The sequence below is a fragment of the Amblyraja radiata genome, chromosome 7, assembly GCF_010909765.2.
Source record: "Amblyraja radiata isolate CabotCenter1 chromosome 7, sAmbRad1.1.pri, whole genome shotgun sequence".
Lineage (NCBI taxonomy): Eukaryota > Metazoa > Chordata > Chondrichthyes > Rajiformes > Rajidae > Amblyraja > Amblyraja radiata.
This window is the reverse complement of record NC_045962.1, coordinates 59576972-59597359: the sequence shown is the minus strand read 5'-3', so window position 1 is coordinate 59597359 and position 20388 is coordinate 59576972. Positions and strand designations below refer to the sequence as shown.

At 44.9% G+C, this 20388-nt stretch overlaps 1 protein-coding gene across 4 annotated transcripts in view; it reads right to left on the bottom strand.

Moving 5' to 3' along the window:
• slc35f5 (solute carrier family 35 member F5) overlaps nucleotides 1–20388 on the bottom strand; it is a 144135-nt gene that overhangs the window by 38641 nt on the left and 85106 nt on the right. For all 4 annotated transcript variants that reach the window (XM_033024630.1, XM_033024632.1, XM_033024631.1 and 1 more), the window contains one exon: nucleotides 530–634. In XM_033024630.1, the coding sequence (XP_032880521.1) occupies nucleotides 530–634 (105 nt within the window). The remainder of the gene's footprint in view (nucleotides 1–529; nucleotides 635–20388) is intronic.

Here is a 20388-nt window from a genome sequence, read left to right as displayed (position 1 = left end):
CCTTTCTCCTGCCTTCTCCCCATAACCTCTGACACCCGTGAATAGCCAATAGACCAGATACGTAGCTGTTGTTCAGGGAGTAAAAGGACTGTTTAAGCATTCTGTTGCAATAATCATTAACTGTCAAAATGTAAGTTAACCCACAAAATAGTACATCAAGTGACTCTCCCTACAATAGCAGTCAATGTTTTTATATTGCATTAAACGAGCAAAAAGAAAGTAATAGCATCTGATATGAATGTTTCTTAATATACACTATGCAATGTTGGACCAACTTAAATCTTTCATCACAGCTTAAAATTCAAAAGTATTACACTTTAACCCACTTAAAGAAAGGGAATGAATTATTTAAAGCATTTTAGCAATTTACACATTTTAAGCTTGCTAAATTTTCAATTTGTTTAAATATAATTAAAATCCTGTACCAATATAATCATATAGCAATACACTCAAATAACATAAGAAGCAAACTTAGATGATTTTATTATTCAATGAATTACACAGTATACTGTGTCACTGTCAACCTTACCAAAAAACATTGGAATGTCAAGTTTGTCTTCTCGATCAACTTTTCTTTTAATCATTACAATATAGATGGCATATAACACTGCTCCTGTCAATGACCACAATGAGCCTGCAATTAAATAACAAAGAACGGTTAGATAGAATAGCAGACAATTTGAGTTTTAAAAATAACTAGACCAAGTGCAGACCCGTTGGGTCTGTTTCCCTAACGGCGTTTGCGGGGGGGGGGGGGGGGGGGGGGCTGCGGCATCACATTCACATTAACCACCCTCCAAACACACAGGTGGGGGGAGGGGAGGTGAGAAGAGGGGAGGGAGGGGAGAGGAGGAGGAGGAAACGGGACAGATTTGGGAGGGAAAGGAGAGCGGGGTAGGAGGTGAGAGAGGGGGATGGGGAGAGAGACGTGGGGGAGGGGGGGATGGGGAGGGAGGGGAGGATGGAGGGAGGGGGAGAGGGGTGGGGGGAGAGAGGGGAAGGAGTGGGGAGAGAGGAGGGGGAAGGGGGGAGAGAAGAGGAAGAGTGGGGAGGGAGGGGGAGGGGTAGGGGGAGTGATGGAAGAGGGACAGAGGGGTAGGGGGCGGGGGGAGAGAGGGAAGGGGGTGGGGTAGAGAGGGAAGGGGGGTGGGGGAGAGAGGGAAGGGGGGTGGGGGAGGGATGAGGAGAGGGAGAGAGGCGTGGGGAGGGAGGGAGGGAGGGAGGGGTAGAGGGAGTGGTGGAAGAGGGACGGGGGAGTGGTGGAAGAGGAACAGAGGAGTAGGGGAAGGGGTGGGGGAGAGAGGGGAAGGGATGGGAAGAGAGACGGGTGGGGGAGGAAGAGGGGTGGGGTAAGGGGAGAGAAGTGGAAGAGTGGGGAGGGAGGGGTAGGGGGAGTGGTGGAAGAGGGACAGAGGGGTAGGGCGAAAGGGGCGGGGGGAGAGATGGAAGGGGGTGGGGTAGAGAGGGAAGGGGGGTGGGGGAGAGAGGGGAAGAGAGAGGGGTTGGGGAGGAAGAGGGGTGGGGTAAGGGGAGAGAAGTGGAAGAGTGGGGAGGGAGGGGTAGGGGGAGTGGTGGAAGAGGGACAGAGGGGTAGGGCGAAAGGGGCGGGGGGAGAGATGGAAGGGGGTGGGGTAGAGAGGGAAGGGGGGTGGGGGAGAGAGGGATGGGTGGGAGAGGAAGAGGGGTGAGGAGAGGGAAACATAGAAACATAGAAATTAAGTGCAGGAGTAGGCCATTCGGCCCTTTGAGCCTGCACCGCCATTCAATATGATCATGGCTGATCATCCAACTCAGTATCCTGTACCTGCCTTCTCTCCATATCCCCTGATCCCTTTAGCCACAAGGGCCACATCTAACTCCCTCTTAAGTTCCGATTGGACATGTGTGAACATTGGGCATTGTGACATCACACAATGGAACGTTCACCATTGGCTGGGGCTCCTGCAAAGGCATATGTAAATGAATCCATTCCGATTGGACATCTGTGAGCATCGGGCATTGTGACATCACACGTTGGAACGTTCACCAGGGGCTGGGGCTGGTGCTGGTGCTGCTTCTATGGGTGAGAAGCCAGTTTATTTTTGAAATATTGGGGGGGGGGGGGGGGGGGAAGGGTTTGATTAAAAACGTGTACTTAAACACGACGAAATGTAATGAGGAGCGGATACTTAGAAAGAAAAGTGAAATCTCTACCGAAATGGAAAAGATGTCGGTGATTCTGCGTCTGGTTTCGGAGTTGCAGTGAATCAAAGGAAGAAAGGCGGCCGGCAGCCGTCCATGTAAATGGATCCATTCCGATTGGACATCTGCGAGTATTGGGCATTGTGACATCACACGATGGAACGAATCAAAAGGAAGAAAGGCAGCCGGCAGCCGGACGGACGGCAGGCACACAGTTTTATATATTAATAGATAGATAGATAGATAGATAGATAGATAGATAGATAGATAGATAGATAGATAGATAGATAGATAGATAGATAGATAGATAGATAGATAATTCATTCTAATCCATGAAATCTCTATATAATTTTGTTATTAGTTTACTCTCATTTCAGAGATCAGCTTCTCTATACCACAGTTGCTAAACCCGTGTGTGAGAACAGACTGTTCCCTATTTTCTATCCATGGGTGTTTTTACATGTGTGCATGTGTGCAAATTCCCTTCTGGTTGTTTGAACTTTTGATTATCCATCAGTGCTGACTCTGATGGTCTGGAAGGGTCAAAGAAGTCATGAATGAAGTGGGTGTGGTGTGGGGATTGGGTGAGGTCCATGTTTAACATTAGCTTGGGTGGGGTTGGTGGGGGGCATTGATAGGGGAAGGGTTTGGAGGGCTGTTGTGTTTTAGCTGAGCAGACCTACTCAACATGGGTTCCCAGTACCGGATATGACAAATGGGACTTATTGAGAGCCGTTTTCATTTTTGCACTGAGGCAGGTCTCATATGTTTTTTTAACGAACTTACTTCAGAAAAAGCTGATGACTATATAATTTAATATGGGGAACAAGGAAATGGCAGATGAGTTGAACAGGTACTTTGGATCTGTCTTCATTAAGGAGGACACAAACAATCTTCCTGATATAGTAGTGGCCAGAGGATCTGGGGTGACAGAGGAACTGAAGGAAATCCACATTAGGCAGGAAATGGTGTTGGATAGACTGATGGGACTGAAGGCTGATAAATCCCCAGGGTCTGATGGTCCGCATCCCAGGGAACTTAAGGAAGTGGCTCTAAAAATCGTGGATGGATTGGTGATAATTTTCCAATGTTCTATAGACTCAGGATCAGTTCCTGTGGATTGGAGGGTAGCTAATGTTATCAAACTTTTTAAGAAAGGCGGGAGAGAGAAAACGGGGAATTATAGACCAGTTAGCCTGACATCGGTGGTGGGGAAGATGCTGGAGTCAATTATAAAAGATGAGATAGCCGCACATTTGGATAGCAGTAACAGGATCGGTCCGAGTCAGCATGGATTTACGAAGGGGAAATAATGCTTGACTAATCTTCTGGAATTTTTTGAAGATGTATCTAGGAAAATGTACAGGGGAGAGCCAGTGGATGTAGTGTACCTGGACTTTCAGAAAGCATTTGATAAGGTCCCACATAGGAGATTAGTGGGCAAAATTAGGGCACACGGTATTGGGGGTAGAGTGCTGACATGGATAGAGAAGTGGTTGGCAGACAGGAAACAAAGAGTAGGGATTAACGGGTCACTTTCAGAATGGCAGGTGGTGACTAGTGGGGTACCGCAAGGCTCGGTGCTGGGACCGCAGCTATTTACAATATACATCAATGATTTGGATGAAGGGATTCAAAGTAAGAATAGCAGATTTGCAGATGACACAAAGCTGGGTGGCAGTGTGAACTGTGAGGAGGATGCTATGAGAACGCATGGTGACTTGGACAGGTTGGGGGAGTGGGCAGATGCATGGCAGATGAAGTTTAATGCGGATAAATGTGAGATTATCCACTTTGGTAGCAAAAACAGGAAGGCAGATTACTATCTAAATGGCATCAAGTTGGGAAAAGGGGAAGTACAACGGGATCTGGGGGTCCTTGTACATCAGTCTATGAAAGTAAGCATGCCGGTACAGCAGGCAATGAAGAAAGCGAAAGGCATGTTGGCCTTTATAACAAGATGAATCGAATATAGGAGCAAAGAGGTCCTTCTGCAGTTGTACAGAGCCCTAGTGAGACCACACCTGGAGTATTGTGTGCAGTTTTGGTCCCCTAATTTGAGGAAGCTCATTCTTGCTATTGAGGGAGTGCAGCGTAGGTTTACAAGGTTAATTCCCGGGATGGCGGGACTGTCATATGCTGAGAGAATGGAGCAGCTGGGCTTGTACACTATGGAGTTTGGAAGGATGAGAGGGCATCTCATTCAAACATATCAGATTGTTAAGGGCTTGGACACGCTAGTGGCAGGAAACATGTTCCCGATGTTTGGGGAGTCCAGAACCAGGGGCCACAGTTTAAGAATAAGGAGTAAGCCATTTAGAACAGAGACGAGGAAACACTTTTTCTCACAGAGAGTGGTGAGTCTGTGGAATTCTCTGCCTCAGAGGGCGGTAGAGGCAGGTTCTCTGGATGCTTTCAAGAGAGAGCTAGATAGGGCTCTTAAAAATAGCGGAGTCAGGGGATATGGGGAGAAGGCAGGAACTGGGTACTGATTGGGGATGATCAGCCATGATCACATTGAATGGCGGTGCTGGCTCGAAGAGTCAAATGGCCTACTCCTGCACCTATTGTCTATTGACTAGTGAGGATTATGCATGTGTGGATGAAAATGAATAAAACAGTGTACCGATGACGCCCACAGGATATGGAGTGGCTCTTTAGACACAGTGAATCTAACAAGAAAAACAACAGTGTTTGCAATCAAAGTGGGAAGTCCTGAATTTTCTTGACCAAACAGTTAATCACTGAATTAAGCAATTATGGAGTTTCATGGCAACATTTCTAAGCCAATGTTTCTGAAAACATTTCACATCCTGGAAAATCTCAACCACACTATTCAACAGCTCCACAACTATTTTTCCATGAGCCCTGAGAGCCATCAGATTCAGCAGATTATTAGTCTTCAGAGCATGTTAATTTAGTATTGTTTCTCCAGTGATTTTGTTCCCAAATGTTCTACTATTATTGGGATGCTATTAGTGTTTTCTACCTATAAGTACATTTGTTCAAGGTTTCTTTCATTTGCCTTTGTTAATCTCCCAATCTCATCCTCTTGGGGATTACATTTATATTTATGACTTTATATTTTTGTACAACTCCTTACAATTTGTTTTCCCATTTCTTGCTCATAATCTATTTCACCCCCTTTTTAAAAATCTTTAAATGATCCTTTACTGATTTCTAGAGTGCTACAAAACTTCAATACCACCACTAACCCCATATCATCAGTTGCTGTTTCTTTAGTCTTTACTTTTCATTTGAACATATCTTTGTTAAGAATGTTATCTTCTTAAATGTCATTCATATTAATTAATTTCTCAGTCTTCTTGAGATAAGTCTGCCTTCATATCTTTGAAACTGTATTTATGTTTAAAACACGTTTCAACTACATGCTTCCACTTTCAAATTGAATAAGAAAATCTATCATGTTATGATCACTCTTGCCTTGTGGGACATTTATCATGAAATGATTAATTAATCATAGCTCATTATACAAAAGCAAATTAAACATAGCTTGCTCCGGTTTGGTTCCACAATGCGCTGAAAATGTTCTGAATATGCCCTTTCAACTCATCCTTAAGGCTGGCTTTACCAACGTAATTGATAGGAAGATAATAGTTACCTCCAATTAATGCATTGCCTTTTGTGCAAGCTCACAGATTTTCTTCACTTATATTCTACCCTACAGTGTAGCTGCTCTTAGGGGACCTATTTATACCACCAGCATGTTCTTTACCTTGCTAGTTCTCACCGCCACCCAACTGATTCTACCTATTGATCTTCTGAAGCAATACATTTTTTTGCTACTCTTCTAATCTTCCACTTTCTTAAGATCCTTTTCTCATCTGGCTGTCCCTTAAAAATGTCTGTTACCCAGGCTTGGTCACATTTCAGCCATCTGTAACAGCTATTTGTGCACACCCATTTATTTATATTTGTCCTTGTACACTGATCCAGCGCTTAAGGAATTTATAGTGACATAGACAAAATGGGGACAAATGAGACTAACACTAAATTGTTCTTTAAATAGTAGAATCAAAATGCTGGAGTAACCAAGTGGGACAGGCAGCTTGTGACGAATGTGAATGAGAGGAATGTGATGTTTCAGGGCGTGACACTTCTTCAGTGAGTCAGGGGAGAGGGAGACTAGAGATATGGAAGGGGAAGGTGTGAAAATGACAGATCAAAGCAGATGGTGGATCAAAGCAATGTAGAATGGTTCATTGTCAGCTGTGGGGAAGATGACAACAAGGCATACAATCAGTAAAACTAGTGGGAGAACTAGGGTGGGATAGGGACTGCGAGAGAGGAAAAGCAAGGGTTACTTGATGTTAGAGAAATCAATATTCATACCGGTGGGCTGTAAGTTGCTCTTTAAATAATTCCGCAAAGGCATGACCAACCAAATAGCTATATTTTGCACTGCACGCTTCAATCATTCTAATAGATTGGTCATGCATTACAGGTAGAATTGTTGGACAATTATTACAGTATACAGATTTTGATGCAGTCCACAGTACCCTATATGAAATCTGAGCAATATCCAGACTTGGACTGAGATAAATGTCAGGTCACACATGTGGTACGAGAGTCAGGTGAAGAATACCTGCATTGCTGGAAGGTCCAATTGCTTCTCAGCTCCTTCAATAAAGTATGAATGCCAAATACCTCACTTTCAACAAGCCTAATATCGCCGACTGCCTTAACAAGATCATGGCAGAGACAAGGAGCTCATAGTTGACCCCTAATTATTTTTCCTATGATAAATTGCAGTCACAAGATTAATGGAATCCACACAACATGCCTGGTTCGCTTCAATTACAATGCGTGGAAATGTAGGCATTAATACAGTACACACCACCTGTCTGATTAGTTCTTCTGCCTTCAGACTCTATACAAATTCTCTCCATTACCAGTGCACCACAGCTATTGCAGACATAATCTTGCAGACTGCTGTATTTCTCAAGATAATTTTGTCAAAGCTTTGCCAAGTTTTGGACTCCTAATTTGAAGGTTAGGTTAGGTAAGGGGGAGGCACAGCAAGACCTGGGTGTCCTTGTACACCAGTCCCTGAAAGTTGGCGTGTAGGTACAGCAGGCAGTGAAGAAAGCTAATGGAATGTTGACCTTCATAACAATAGGATTTCAGTATAGGAGTAAAGAGGTTCTTCTGCAGTTGTATAGGGCTCTGGTAAGACCACATCTGGAGTATTGTGTACAGTTTTGGTCTCCTAATTTGAGGAAGGACATCTTTGTGATTGAGGCAGTGCAGCGTAGGTTCACGAGATTGATCCCTGGGATGGCGGGACTGCCATATGAGGAAAGATTGAAAAGACTAGGCTTGTATTCACTGGAGTTTAGAAGGATGAGGGGGATCTTACAGAAACATAAGATTATAAAAGGACTGGACAAGCTAGATGCAGGAAAAATGTTCCCAATGTTGGGTGAGTCCAGAACCAGGGGCCAGTCTTAGAATAAAGGGGAGGTCATTTAAGACTGAGATGAGAAAAAACTTTTTCACCCAGAGAGTTGTGAATTTATGAAATTCCCTGCCACAGAGGGCAGTGGAGGCCAAATCACTGGATTAATTTAAGAGCGAGTTAGATAGAGCTCTAGGGGCTAGTGGAGTCGAGGGATATGGGGAGAAGGCAGGCACGGGTTATTGATAGGGGACGATCAGCCATGATCGCTAAGAATGGCAGTGCTGGCTCGAAGGGCCGAATGGCCTCCTCCTGCACCTATTTTCTATGTTTCTAAGTTCTATGACTGCTACTTTACAATAGGACAAGGGCAGCAATTATTATCACCAAGATTCCCTAGAAACCAAACTGAATGAAATATACATTGAAGGTAGACACATATGCTGGAGAAACTCAGCGGGTGAGGCAGCGGGTATGGAGCTAAGGAAATTGGCAACGTTAGGAAATATACATTGATGTTCTTTTTTCAGCACTGCGTTAATATCCTGGAAGCCCCTCACACCAAAACTTTTGAGCTAATGCGATCAAAACAAGATGTATATCAGTTGAAAGAGAAGTTCTTCATTTTCATTATGGTAAATAGAAAAAGGTGTAAATAAATATGATCTTGTATTTTTGAGAATAAATTTCATTTTGAAAAAATACTGAGTTAACAATGCATCATTTTATATACGATTATTATTCAATATCTACGTACTATGCAATAGAGGTTAATTATAATTTGTATTTTTTATAGAAAAATGTCCAAACACATGTCACAGGAGCATTCTCAAACAACTTTTTGCAACTATGGACTTTGGGGAAGTTGGCCAAAATCTTGATTGGAGGCAACTTTTAACAATAGTCTAAAATAAGCCAAACGAATCAAAGAGAATTAGTGTGGGAATTCTATAACATATGGTGCAAGGCTTTCTTGCCAATGGTGAAAACCTATCCTGCAATGATCAATGTTATTTATTTGAATACTGAGGCACAGGGGGATATGAATGAATGAATACGTTTATTGTCATTGCACAATACTGTTCAACGAAATTCCATTACATCTCCTCCGGTTAAAAAAAATACAAACGCGACAACCATTGACACATATGTACACTTATTAGTAAAATAATAAATAAGTATTTAAAAAGAATTTGGCGGCATTTCTTGGAATTACATTTTGCTTCCCCAGTGTTCTCTGTTGGAATTAAGCTCTTTTATCGCACATGGGTAGAAACTATTTTTTTAGTCTACTGGTGCGAGCCTTCAGAGACCTGAATCGCCTCCCAGTGGGTAGCAGAGTGAAAAGGTGGTTGGCAGGGTGGGATGTGTCCTGCTTGATATTTGTGGCCCGGCGCAAGCATCGGGCCCTATATATATCATCCAAGGAGGGCAGTTGAGCGTTTGTAATGCTCTGCGCAGTTTTTATAACTCCCTGCAGCGCCCTCCTCTCAGCCACAGTACAGCTAGCAAACCACACCAGGATTCCATAGGAGAGGATACTTTCCACGGCGCATCGGTAGAAGGACAGCAGCAGCGGCTGTGAGACGTTTGCTCTCCCCAGAGACCTCAGGAAATACTGCCGCTGATGTGACTTCTTCACGAGAGTGACGGTGTTCATTTGCCATTTGAGGTCCTGGGAGATGTTTATTCCCAGGAATTTAAAGCCAGTGACTCTCTCCACCATGTCTCCTTTGATGTATAAGGGAGCAGGTTCCTCTCTCCTCTTCCTCCTGAAGTCAATGACCAGTTCTTTTGTCTTTGATGGGTTGAGTACCAGGTTGTTTTTGGTACACCAGACAGTCAGTTTTTGGACTTCATCCCTGTAGGCAGACTCGTCATTGTTGTTTATCAGTCCCACCACAGTCGTGTCGTCCGCAAACTTGATGATCCTGTTTGTACTGTGTGTTGGTGTACAGTCATAAGTGTATATTGTATACAAGATGGGACTCGGCACACAACCTTGTGGCGCTCCTGTGCTGAGCGTCAGGACTGGGGAGTAATTGGACCCCATCCTGACAGTCTGTGGGCGGTCTGTTAAAAAGTCCTTAATCCATCCGCATGTGTTTGCATTAACACCCAGATCAGACAGTTTGTCCACCATTCTGCTGTGGATGATGGTATTAAATGCAGAACTAAAATCTACAAATAACATCCTCACATATGAGCCAGGACGCTCCAGATGTGTCAGTGCAGAATGTAGAGCTATGTTGATGGCATCCTCCGTTGACCGATTAGCTCTATATGCAAACTGATGCTGATCCAGGGTGGATGGGAGTGAGGACTTAATGTGGGCCAGGACCAGCCGTTCAAAACACTTCATCACTTCATCAAGTGAGAGCAACGGGTCTATAGTCATTCAAGCTGGTAATGGATGTTTTTTTGGGTACAGGCATGATGGTAGCAGTCTTAAAGCATTTAGGGACAGTGCACGTTGACAGAGAGAGGTTAAAGATGTGGCTAAAAACCTCCGCTAACTGGTCTGCACAGTCCCGCAATACTCTCCCTGGGATGCCATCTGGGCCAGCAGCCTTCCTGGGGTTGACCCTGCGGAGTGTTCTTCTGACGTCCTCCGTACTCACAGTGAGTGGCACAGTGAGTGCCAGGTCGTCAGTGCTGGGTGCGGCTGCAGGTGCAGGCTCCGCTTCATTCAGCTCAAAACGGGCGAAAAGTGGTTGAGCTCCTCAGCTAGCGAGTTGTTACTGCTGCTGATGGTCGCCCCCCCCTTGCCCTTGTAGTTTGTGAGTTGCTGAATGCCCTGCCAGACACGCCGAGGGTCCCTCTCGTTAAAATACCCCTCTAACCTTCTTCCATAGGCTGTTTTTGCCTCTTTAATGGCTCTCTTTAGTTTAGATCTGGCAGTGCTGTACAATTCATCACTGCCAGATCTAAAGGCTGAGTTGCGTTCCCTCAGCAGTTTCCTGACCTCCCTGGTCATCCATGGTTTGTTGTTTGGATAGCACCTGACCTCCCTGGTCATCCATGGTTTGTTGTTTGGATAGCACCTGACCTCCCTTGTCATCCATGGTTTGTTGTTTGGATAGCACCTGACCTCCCTGGTCATCCATGGTTTGTTGTTTGGATAGCACCTGACCTCCCTGTCGATAGTGACATTGTTGATACAGTTCTGTATATAGAACATGACTGTGGATGTGTATTCTTGTATGTCCTGGTTTGCAAACAGGTCCCACTCGGTGCGCTCAAAACAGTCCTGAAGTTGGGTGGCAGCGCCCTCGGGCCAAGTCTTTATGTTTCTCACACTGGGCTTGGTTCTCATAATGAGAGGTCTGTATGCTGAGGTGAGAAAGAGTGATAGATGGTCAGACTGGCCGAGGTGAGGGAGAGAGGAGGCTTTGTATCCATCCTTAATGTTACTGTACACGTGATCCAGTGTATTTTGACCTCTCGTCGGACACGTGACATGCTGGTGGAATTTAGGGAGGACAGTTTTTAGATTAGCCTGATTGAAGTCTCCAGCCACGATGAAAATCCCATCAGGGTGCGCAGTCTGTAATTTGTTGATTGATGCTAGCAGGGTGTTCAGTGCTAGCTTGACGTTGGCACTTGGTGGAATATAAACAGCCAGAATAACGACAGCTGTGAACTCCCGCGGCAGGTAGAAGGGTCGACATTTCAATGTAATAAACTCCATGTCTGGTGAACAATGTCTCTCGACAACGTTTACATTTGTGCACCATTTGTCATAGGAGTAAATACATAGCCCCCCTCCTCTGCTCTTACCGGAGTCACTGCTCCTGTCGGCGCGGTGTGCTGTGCGACCTACCAGACTGATGGCCTCGTCCGGGATCCCAGCGTGAAGCCAGGTCTCAGTTAGCACCATAATCGAGCAGGTTTGCACAGTTGTGTTTTCTTCATTGATCAGCACCAGCTCGTCCATCTTGTTGCTGAGCGATCGGGCGTTCGTCAAAAAAATGCTGCGTAGCGCTGGTCTGTAAGGAGCTTCCTTTAGCCTAGCGTGAATGGCGGCTCGACAACCGCACTTCTGCTGCCTCTGTCTGCGCCGCCTCCTGCACCGTCCGTTCGGTATGGTGATCCACTCGGACCTCGCTGGGCGGGTGATTTCTGGCGGGATATAATCGTTGTGGGAGCTTCTTGCGAACTCTAGTTCGCTACACAGCGTCCCAATCCTTAGAAGGTCCTGCCGGTTGTATGTCGAGTCGCAGGTCCACAGCCAATGGACAAAACAGACAAAAACAACAACATCCACACGGGTGAGAGCAAAGCCGCTGCATTCAGGTGCGCCGCCATTTTCAGGTATTACAGAACAAAGATTAAAAAACAATTTAGGAATTGAAAAATAAAAGATGTTCTTCAAACAAGAGTAAGCCAGTGTAAGTCACTGTAAGTCAGCAAGTATGAAACATGGTGTGAGGTAGGACACACATAATAGGGGTTTGGGTGACGTCAAGCATATGGAAAGCAGAGCAAGGGTAGTGGCCAGTAACACATGTCAAGGTTAATACGTAAATGGCATATGTGAGAATTTCACAGGCAGCTGAACTTGAGTGGGCAGGTATCAGGCAAGGTTATGAAAGTAGAAATAGGCAAATTTAGCAAAGGCTCAGGTATGTCTGGTCTAGGCTGACTGATATGCAGGATGGTGAAGGATCCAGGTGTTCGCCTTGTTTCTCCTAACTTGATAAAATGTATAGCAGTTTTGCAAACAAACCTTAAATGCATCATTTCGATTGGATCGCTGCAAGAGCATTGTAAATAGTATAAATAATGTTGCGAGACGGGTGTCCTGTTAATTGCTGATTGGTTGAAATGTTGAGCCTTGGACTGTTGAATCCCAGGGCACATGTTGCACTATTCATTTGTGTTTGCTTCCTTCTAGAAGATTCTTTCAAATGCAATGTATTCAAGATTGTATTATTGGGTTGGAGAACTGTCAATTATGTACTGTTATAATTAATGTGTTTAAATGGATTATGAAGAGACCCGCCCCATGTGATTCGGCCCCTCAAGGTTCGGGACCTATAAAAGGCAACCCCCACGAGGTCCTTTGTCGAACTTCTGGAAGAGCGCTTGGGACTGCGTAACCTTTTGGAGTGTCTCTGCTTGCATGAGGCTCGAAGGGCTTGGCCAAGCAAATGCAAGGATCGAACCCGCGGTGGTTAGGTATCGTATAGGGGAATTTGTGTTGTGTTATCCAAAACAAAGTTTATTTGCTCAAGTGCTTGATTCAGTATTTTATTGACTGAAACTAGACTGGGGGTGAGCTTGGAACAAGCTATTTACGTTGTGGGCTCATCCAGGATCTCAACAGACCCCCAAACACAAGTTTGCGATTAAGGGTGTTGAGCTGTTCCCGATCGCGAGTGCAGAAATTGGCGCCACGGTGCGGTTTTCGCATTCGTTTTCGGCACTTCACTGGTCGGAGTGGATCGATCATTCGCAGGCTTGGGAAAGGGTCCCAGCGAGATCGTAGAACAGTCTAGCAAGCACGGGCAGGTGATAGCGCTCCTTTGGGTTAGAGGCCCATAAAACCAGGGTGGGGTTAGAGGACTAGCTGGGGCTGGGTTAGAGGCCCAAAACTTGGTCGTAGTTGGTAGCTGCAGCTGCTGGAAAAAGCCACAATTCCGTGTTAGATTTGGGTTAAAAGCCCTACCCAGAATTGGTATCCGATTGATGGGATATTGAAAAACAAGTCTGGTATACGTGCTAAGCGGTGAAGCATTTGACTCGTCATTGCTGGGAGCGCTGATTGAAAAGGTGCGTTCCGAAAATCGGCATCGACTGCCAGCGCGATGAGGCTAGGCGCTGACACCTGGTGCTAAGCAGGTGATAAGGAACAGGCCCTTTTAACGGGGTGTGCCTAGGTTGGTTAGAGGCCACGCCTGTGAAGATATCCAGACCCCTGAAAAGATGGGGGAAGGACTCTCGTAAAATCTTCGGTATCAGAGGGAGAGGTTCACTGGTTGATAACAGCGCGACGTGGAATTGAAATCAAGCATTTGTGAATTGTGCGCTAGCGTGTTGTGATTATAGTGTATCGTAAATTTTCAGTTTTTCGGATCCGAACTGTAGAAATATTTTGTGGCGTGTAAAGTATATTTGGAGTGTGTTTAGATCGGAACTGTTAGTGTTATTGGATTCCGATTCGCGGTGGTTCGATCAGGGTTCGTATTCTTCCGATCGCTATGTCGGGGGAGGGATCGTTCCGTTGACCGAGCATACGAGGAGGGATTAAAATATACTGCGATTTAATTTTGAGACTGCATGGTTAACAAATGCTCTATTAGACGAATGCTTATGGTTTACACAGGAATGTAGTAGGGCATAATTATAATAAGTGGTATAATTTATTTTCTGTACACGATTTTGTTTGCGTGTTTAGAGCTCATTTGCATGTGCTTAGAGTGTGGTTGCCTTGGGGATAAGAAACGGGCTGCGGGAATGTGCGTGATTGTGGTTGGTTGTTTCCTGGAGCACCTTAATTTTTGAATATTGTTTAGAAACGACCTTGGTAGTCTGGGATATTAGATAAGGGGTAAATTGTTAAGAGGTGTGAGTAGTTTGGGAGTTGCTTCCATTATCCAACAGAATGGGGAATCACGTTAACAAAGATATAACCACTGACTGAAAGTCCGTACAAGAAATGTGCAGCGAGTTTCCACGGAATGCTGAAATCTTTCTGGAGTATTAAATAAATAATTAGGGAGCAAATTATGGCCCGAAGGCGGCAATGATATGGTGAAGGGATTGAAATACATTGAGCAGATTGTCTGGCAGTGTAGCCATAGTGAAGAGGCAGGAGAATTAATTGGATTGTGGAAAAATTATTATGAGGAACAGAAAGCGATTAGAGCGGTTGAAAGAATGGCAAGTTGGAAGGAAGCAAATCTGAAGCGGGGGATAAAATTAGAAGATACTGAAGCATTTGAACCTCTAGGCACCTTAAGAGAGGAGCCTGAGTGTATTAAAGATAAGGGGAAAAGAAAATCTTCCACAGGGAAACTGGCATATTACAGGAAGAGGCTACTGAAGGAGATAAGGAACGGTGGCGTCAACTGGGATGTGTACTGGATTGTATGACTGGGCTGTGGACCACTCCAACAGGACAAATTTGCATGACAGACTCATTGGCAGTATGGGTTACAGAGTGGTGCAAGGGCAGTAGGGGACACTCTATTGGTTACTTGGTGGCATCCAAAATTACCATCTTTTGCTCAGAAGGTAGGCAGTAATTGTTTGGTCTGACAGAAATACAATCCAGGGAAAGGAATAGGGTGTGAAAGATGAAAAACATCATTGCCTGTGGGTTCATTTGAGACATTGCAAATGGACTATATCGAACTAGAGGATATAAATACAGATTGAAGCATACCCAACCCTTGTCAATAAAGTGGCTACTGTTGTCAAGGTGCTAATGAGAGAAATTGTCCCTAGATTTGGTATCCCCATTCGACTTAGCTCAGATAACAGTCCACACTTTATTGGACAAATCCATAAAGAATTTTGTGAACAGCTGGGGATCCAGCAGCAATCACACTGTGCTTATCGACCGCAGGCTGCTGGACTTGTAGAAAGGACAAATCCGACCCTTAAAACATAATTAGCCAAATTAAAGGCGGAGACTGGACTTGGATGGATTAAATCACTCCCAATAGCCCTATTTCAGATGAGAGTTACGCCTGCAGAGAAATCTAGATTAAGCCCAGCTGAAATTATCTACAGTAGACCCGTAAAACTTAGAACCAGAATGCGATGAAAATAGTTAATTTCCACCAAATGACTGCAGAGATGATCAACTACATCTAAGCCTTGACCAGAGCCTTAAGGGATTTACATTGTAGAGTGAGAGAAGCCTACGGTGATATGCCTTCATTAGCAACTCCCATTAAATAAACCCTGGAGACTACGTCCTAGTGAAGATTTGGATGAGGAAAGGATCGGAAGTTCGTTGGGAAGGACCTTACCAGGTTCTTCTAATGACTCCAACAACAGTAAAGGTAGAGGGAAGAAATGCCTGGGTGCATCTTCATCATTGTAAAAGTATTAGTGAAGGTATAGGTTGTTAACTTGGTTCCTCCCAGGTTTTCTTATAAATTCTCCACTCTATTACGAATCAAGGACCAATGAACTATCAAGATTGATGGATGGGATTCGCGCCCACGAAAACAAGTGAGGGAAGACTCATCAGACATAAATCATTGAGCTACGCCCACGTAAACTTGGGAAGCTCGATGAAATTCTGAGAAGCTACATTGTTAGGCGCTCCCCCCCCCTGGTGAATGCTATGTACTGACCTCTCTGTTTCTCTCCCAAGCACAGGCCTCGTGGCTGTGAGTCTGGAATCGAGGGGTTAAAGGCTCCTGTACCCGATTGGCCCAGCTGCGTCAGGTGACGGGTGACTCATCTGAAGTATAAATACGAGAGCTTCCCAGGATCCGTCTCTTCGTCGTAGACTCTGACTGATGAGCAGACTGCTGGTGTGGGGCCGAGGAAGCCGGACCACATGGCATAGAACTTTGTGTATTTTCACCATTCCTTGTTAACATATATTGAATTGGGACGGATAAGGGCTGACCTTAGAGTTTTCGTGTATTTTGGTTTCAGGGTTGTATCTCTTTGGGCAGGTTTTGGAATCTCCGGTTCGACGGCCCATGGCGTGGCTGGCTGGAGCATTGTTAAATTGTTTGTCGGTTTATCCATATCCCTGACTGGGTTGTTTAAAACAGGTTTATGCCCAAGGTTGTGCAAAGTGACCAAGGTACCAACTTCATGTCGAAGGTTTTTAGTCAGGTAATGAAGTTGTTAGATATTAAGCATTGTTACTCCAGTGCGTATCATCCTGAGAGCCAGGGAGCTCTCGAGAGGTTTCACCAGACTTTGAAATCTATGTTGAGGACTTACTGCCTGGAGTTTGAAAAAGACTGGGATGAGGGGGTTCATCTAGTTATGTTTGCGGTGCGTGAGGTCGTGCAGGAGTCTTTAGGGTTCAGTCCTGCTGACCTGGTGTTCGCGCATACTGTACGTGGTCCGTTGAGGGTCCTGAAGGAGAAATGGTTGCAGGAGGATACAAAACGTAGTATTTTAGACCACGTCTGTACTTTTCGCTCTAGACTGAGGAGGGCATGCGAACTGGCAATGGGTAATCTTGCCTCTGCTCAGTCTAGGATGAAGGACTGGTTCGACAGGAAGGCTTCTAGTAGGAATTTTTCTCCAGGTGACAAGGTCCTGGTGTTGTTGCCTATTCCTGGTTCCAGTCTGCAGGCTCGGTATAGCGGTCCCTATCAGGTGGTTAAGAAGGTTGGTGAGAGGGATTACGTTATTGGTACCCCTGATCGGAGGCGTAAGACTCAGCTCTGTCATGTTAACATGATGAAACAGTACCATGAGCAGGAGCCTGTGGAGGTTGATGGGTCGGAGCTATGTCCTTCTAAGCCTGTTTTGGCTGCAGTGGTGCTGCCCCCTGACACGGGTGGTGATGTGGGGGAGGCACGGTTGTCTGTGGCAGTGACGCAGGGAAAGCTGTGTAACTCTGAGGCTTTGGAGACGCTTCCCTTGCGGTTGGCTCATTTGACTGGAAGTCAGCGGGGTGACCTGCTTGCTTTGGTGAAGTCAAATGTGTCACTGTTCTCGGATGTGCCTTCTCAGACGTCTGTGCTGCAGCATGACATTGACGTGGCCGGTGCTACGCCAATTAAACAGCATCCGTATCGGGTCAACCCTGACAAGCGTAATCGTCTAAGAAGTCAGGTTGACTATATGCGGCGGCATGGCATTGCTGAACCTAGTTGTAGCCCGTGGAGTTCTCCGTGTCTACTGGCGACGAAGGCTAATGGGGAGGACAGGTTTTGCACGGACTATCGGAAATTAAATAGTGTAACTAAGCCGGATTGCTATCCTCTTCCACGGATGGAGGATTGCGTGGATCGTGTGGGAAGTGCATCTTTTGTGTCTAAGTTGGACTTGTTAAAAGGCTATTGGCAAGTCCCTTTGACTAGGCGGGCGAGGGAGATCTCTGCGTTCGTTACGCCTGATGACTTTCTTCAGTACACGGTAATGGCATTTGGGATGCGCAATGCGCCGGCAACCTTCCAACGGTTGGTGAACATTGTATTGTCTGGTTTGTCCTTCTGTGAGGCATATCTTGATGATTTGGTTGTGTGCTCCAGGTCGTGGATCGAACACATCGGTCATCTGAAGGAGGTATTTCATCGTCTAGCGGAGGCAAACCTAACGATCAATCTGGGGAAGTAATATGCGGAATAAGAACCGGCGGTTAATGAGCTGGAGTTTGCAGCTGCAAGATTACAACTTGGAGATCAGACATATCCGTGGCAAAGATAATGTATTGGCTGATGCATTGTCGCGCCAGTGATGTCTGCTACTGAATAGTTGCTGAAATTTGGTGGTGTTTTTTTTGTTCATTTTCAGAAACTTATTCAGTATCTTTGGGTGGGGGTGTTAGGCACTCCCCCTCCCTGGTGAATGCTATGTACTGACCTCTCTGTTTCTCTCCCAAGCACAGGCCTCGTGGCTGTGAGTCTGGAATCGAGGGGTTAAAGGCTCCTGTACCCGATTGGCCCAGCTGCGTCAGGTGACGGGTGACTCATCTGAAGTATAAATACGAGAGCTTCCCAGGATCCGTCTCTTCGTCGTAGACTCTGACTGATGAGCAGACTGCTGGTGTGGGGCCGAGGAAGCCGGACCACATGGCATAGAACTTTGTGTATTTTCACCATTCCTTGTTAACATATATTGAATTGGGACGGATAAGGGCTGACCTTAGAGTTTTCGTGTATTTTGGTTTCAGGGTTGTATCTCTTTGGGCAGGTTTTGGAATCTCCGGTTCGACGGCCCATGGCGTGGCTGGCTGGATCATTGTTAAATTGTTTGTCGGTTTATCCATATCCCTGACTGGGTTGTTTAAATCAGGTTTGAGTTTTGTGTTCCAATGAATAATTAAAACTTTTTTTGAACCTGAACCTGGTTTTTGACTTGTGTTACGTGGCTCTGAAGTACTTGCATTCGGGAGTCGTAACATACATCAACATCTTCTTGTTAGAACACCATAAAATGGAGGATCCCTGCACTTGTCAGCTGAAATTTACAGGCCCTGAAGAAGGGTTTCGGCCCGAAACGTTGCCTATTTCCTTAGCTCCATAGATGCTGCCGGCCCTGCTGAGTTTCTCCAGCACTTTTGTCTACCTTTGATTTTCCAGCATCTGCAGTTCCTTCTTAAACACATTATTACCTTTTAAAGTTTAGAGTTATAACTTATTAATGTTCTAATCTGATAATTGACAGACACACTAATGATTTAGTTAATGCAGACTCTATAAAAGATGTTCTCGTAAAAAGGTAGAAAGTACGATGGTGTAAAACAGCCAAGTTAAAGATTTTTTTAAACATCAATGTTGGAATTTTGTGAGTGATTTTTATGATTCACTATAATGTAGTTTTTGCATATTTTTTTACAGAAATTTCAGCCACTTCCTCTGATGATATCTTCAGCAAATATGTTTTTAGAAAAGAGACAGATGGGCAAAATATTACTCAAGATTTTTAATTGTCTTGGGAACAGTATATCCCTCATTTTAGTTAACTTGGTTGTAACTTATTTCCTTGCATGCATATTTAACGATTTACTGTGCCAACACATCAATCCTTCGTCATTCCATTTGTTTAATTGATCAGTTGATTTTATTTTAACCATTTCAGAAAGATCTACATAATATCATAATTATCACTGAATGGAAAATTAGCAGTCGGCCAATTATCCTAAAAGTAAAAGTGAACATAATCATAATCATACTTTATTAGCCAAGTATGTTTTGCAACATACGAGGAATTTGAATTGCCATACTGTCATCATACCAATAAAAAGCAACAATACACACAAAATACATTTTAACATAAACATCCACCAATCTCTTCCCTTTGTCCTCTCGCGGGCAGAGGCCTCGAGCCTTCCGTTGACGGGACGAACTTGGCTCCCGTAGCCGGTGGTCGGGCCCTCCGCATCAGATCGATGAAGCTCCCGCATCGGGGGGGGGATCTCAGCTCCCCCACGCCGGCGATCGGACCCCGGGTCGGGGCTGGTCGAACCTCCTGCAACTTGAGCTTCCCGACATCGGCCTCTACCCAAGACTGTGACCTCCTCTATGGTGAAATCCGCAGGCTGCGGTTGGAGCATCGATCCCAGGCAAGGGATCGCAGGCTCCGATGGTAAGTCCATGGCCCCGCGGTGGGGCTCAAGGTCAGTCTCGAGCAAGGCCTCCAGCTCCATGATGTTGGGCCGCTGAGCGACCGGAGATACGATGCGGAAAACAATTCCATCTCCGGCAAGGTAAAAAATTGAAAAAAAGTTTCACCCTCCCCCACATAAAACAAACCAGAGAACATTAACACAAACTTATTAAAACACACTAAAAATAACAAAAAAAAACAAAAAGACAGACAGACCGTTTGCAAGGCTGCCATCGCTGACGGTGGAATGTTTTCGTTTCAAACCATATTACACTAGTTTTAATGAAATAAACATACTGCATTCAGGTAAATAATCTTCATTATTTGAAGATCGATTTCACATAACACTTCTGAGATCATGTCCCTGCATAGAAAAGGATAATGATCACAAGAACTCAGTAATGATAAAACAATGTACAGATTCAAAATAGAAAATCTACATTTATGTCTTAACTGTAGAACTTTCAGTTTAGCTAAACTGACCATTAGCATCAGAAGCAGGCTATAAATAGGGCAGTTGATCTGAC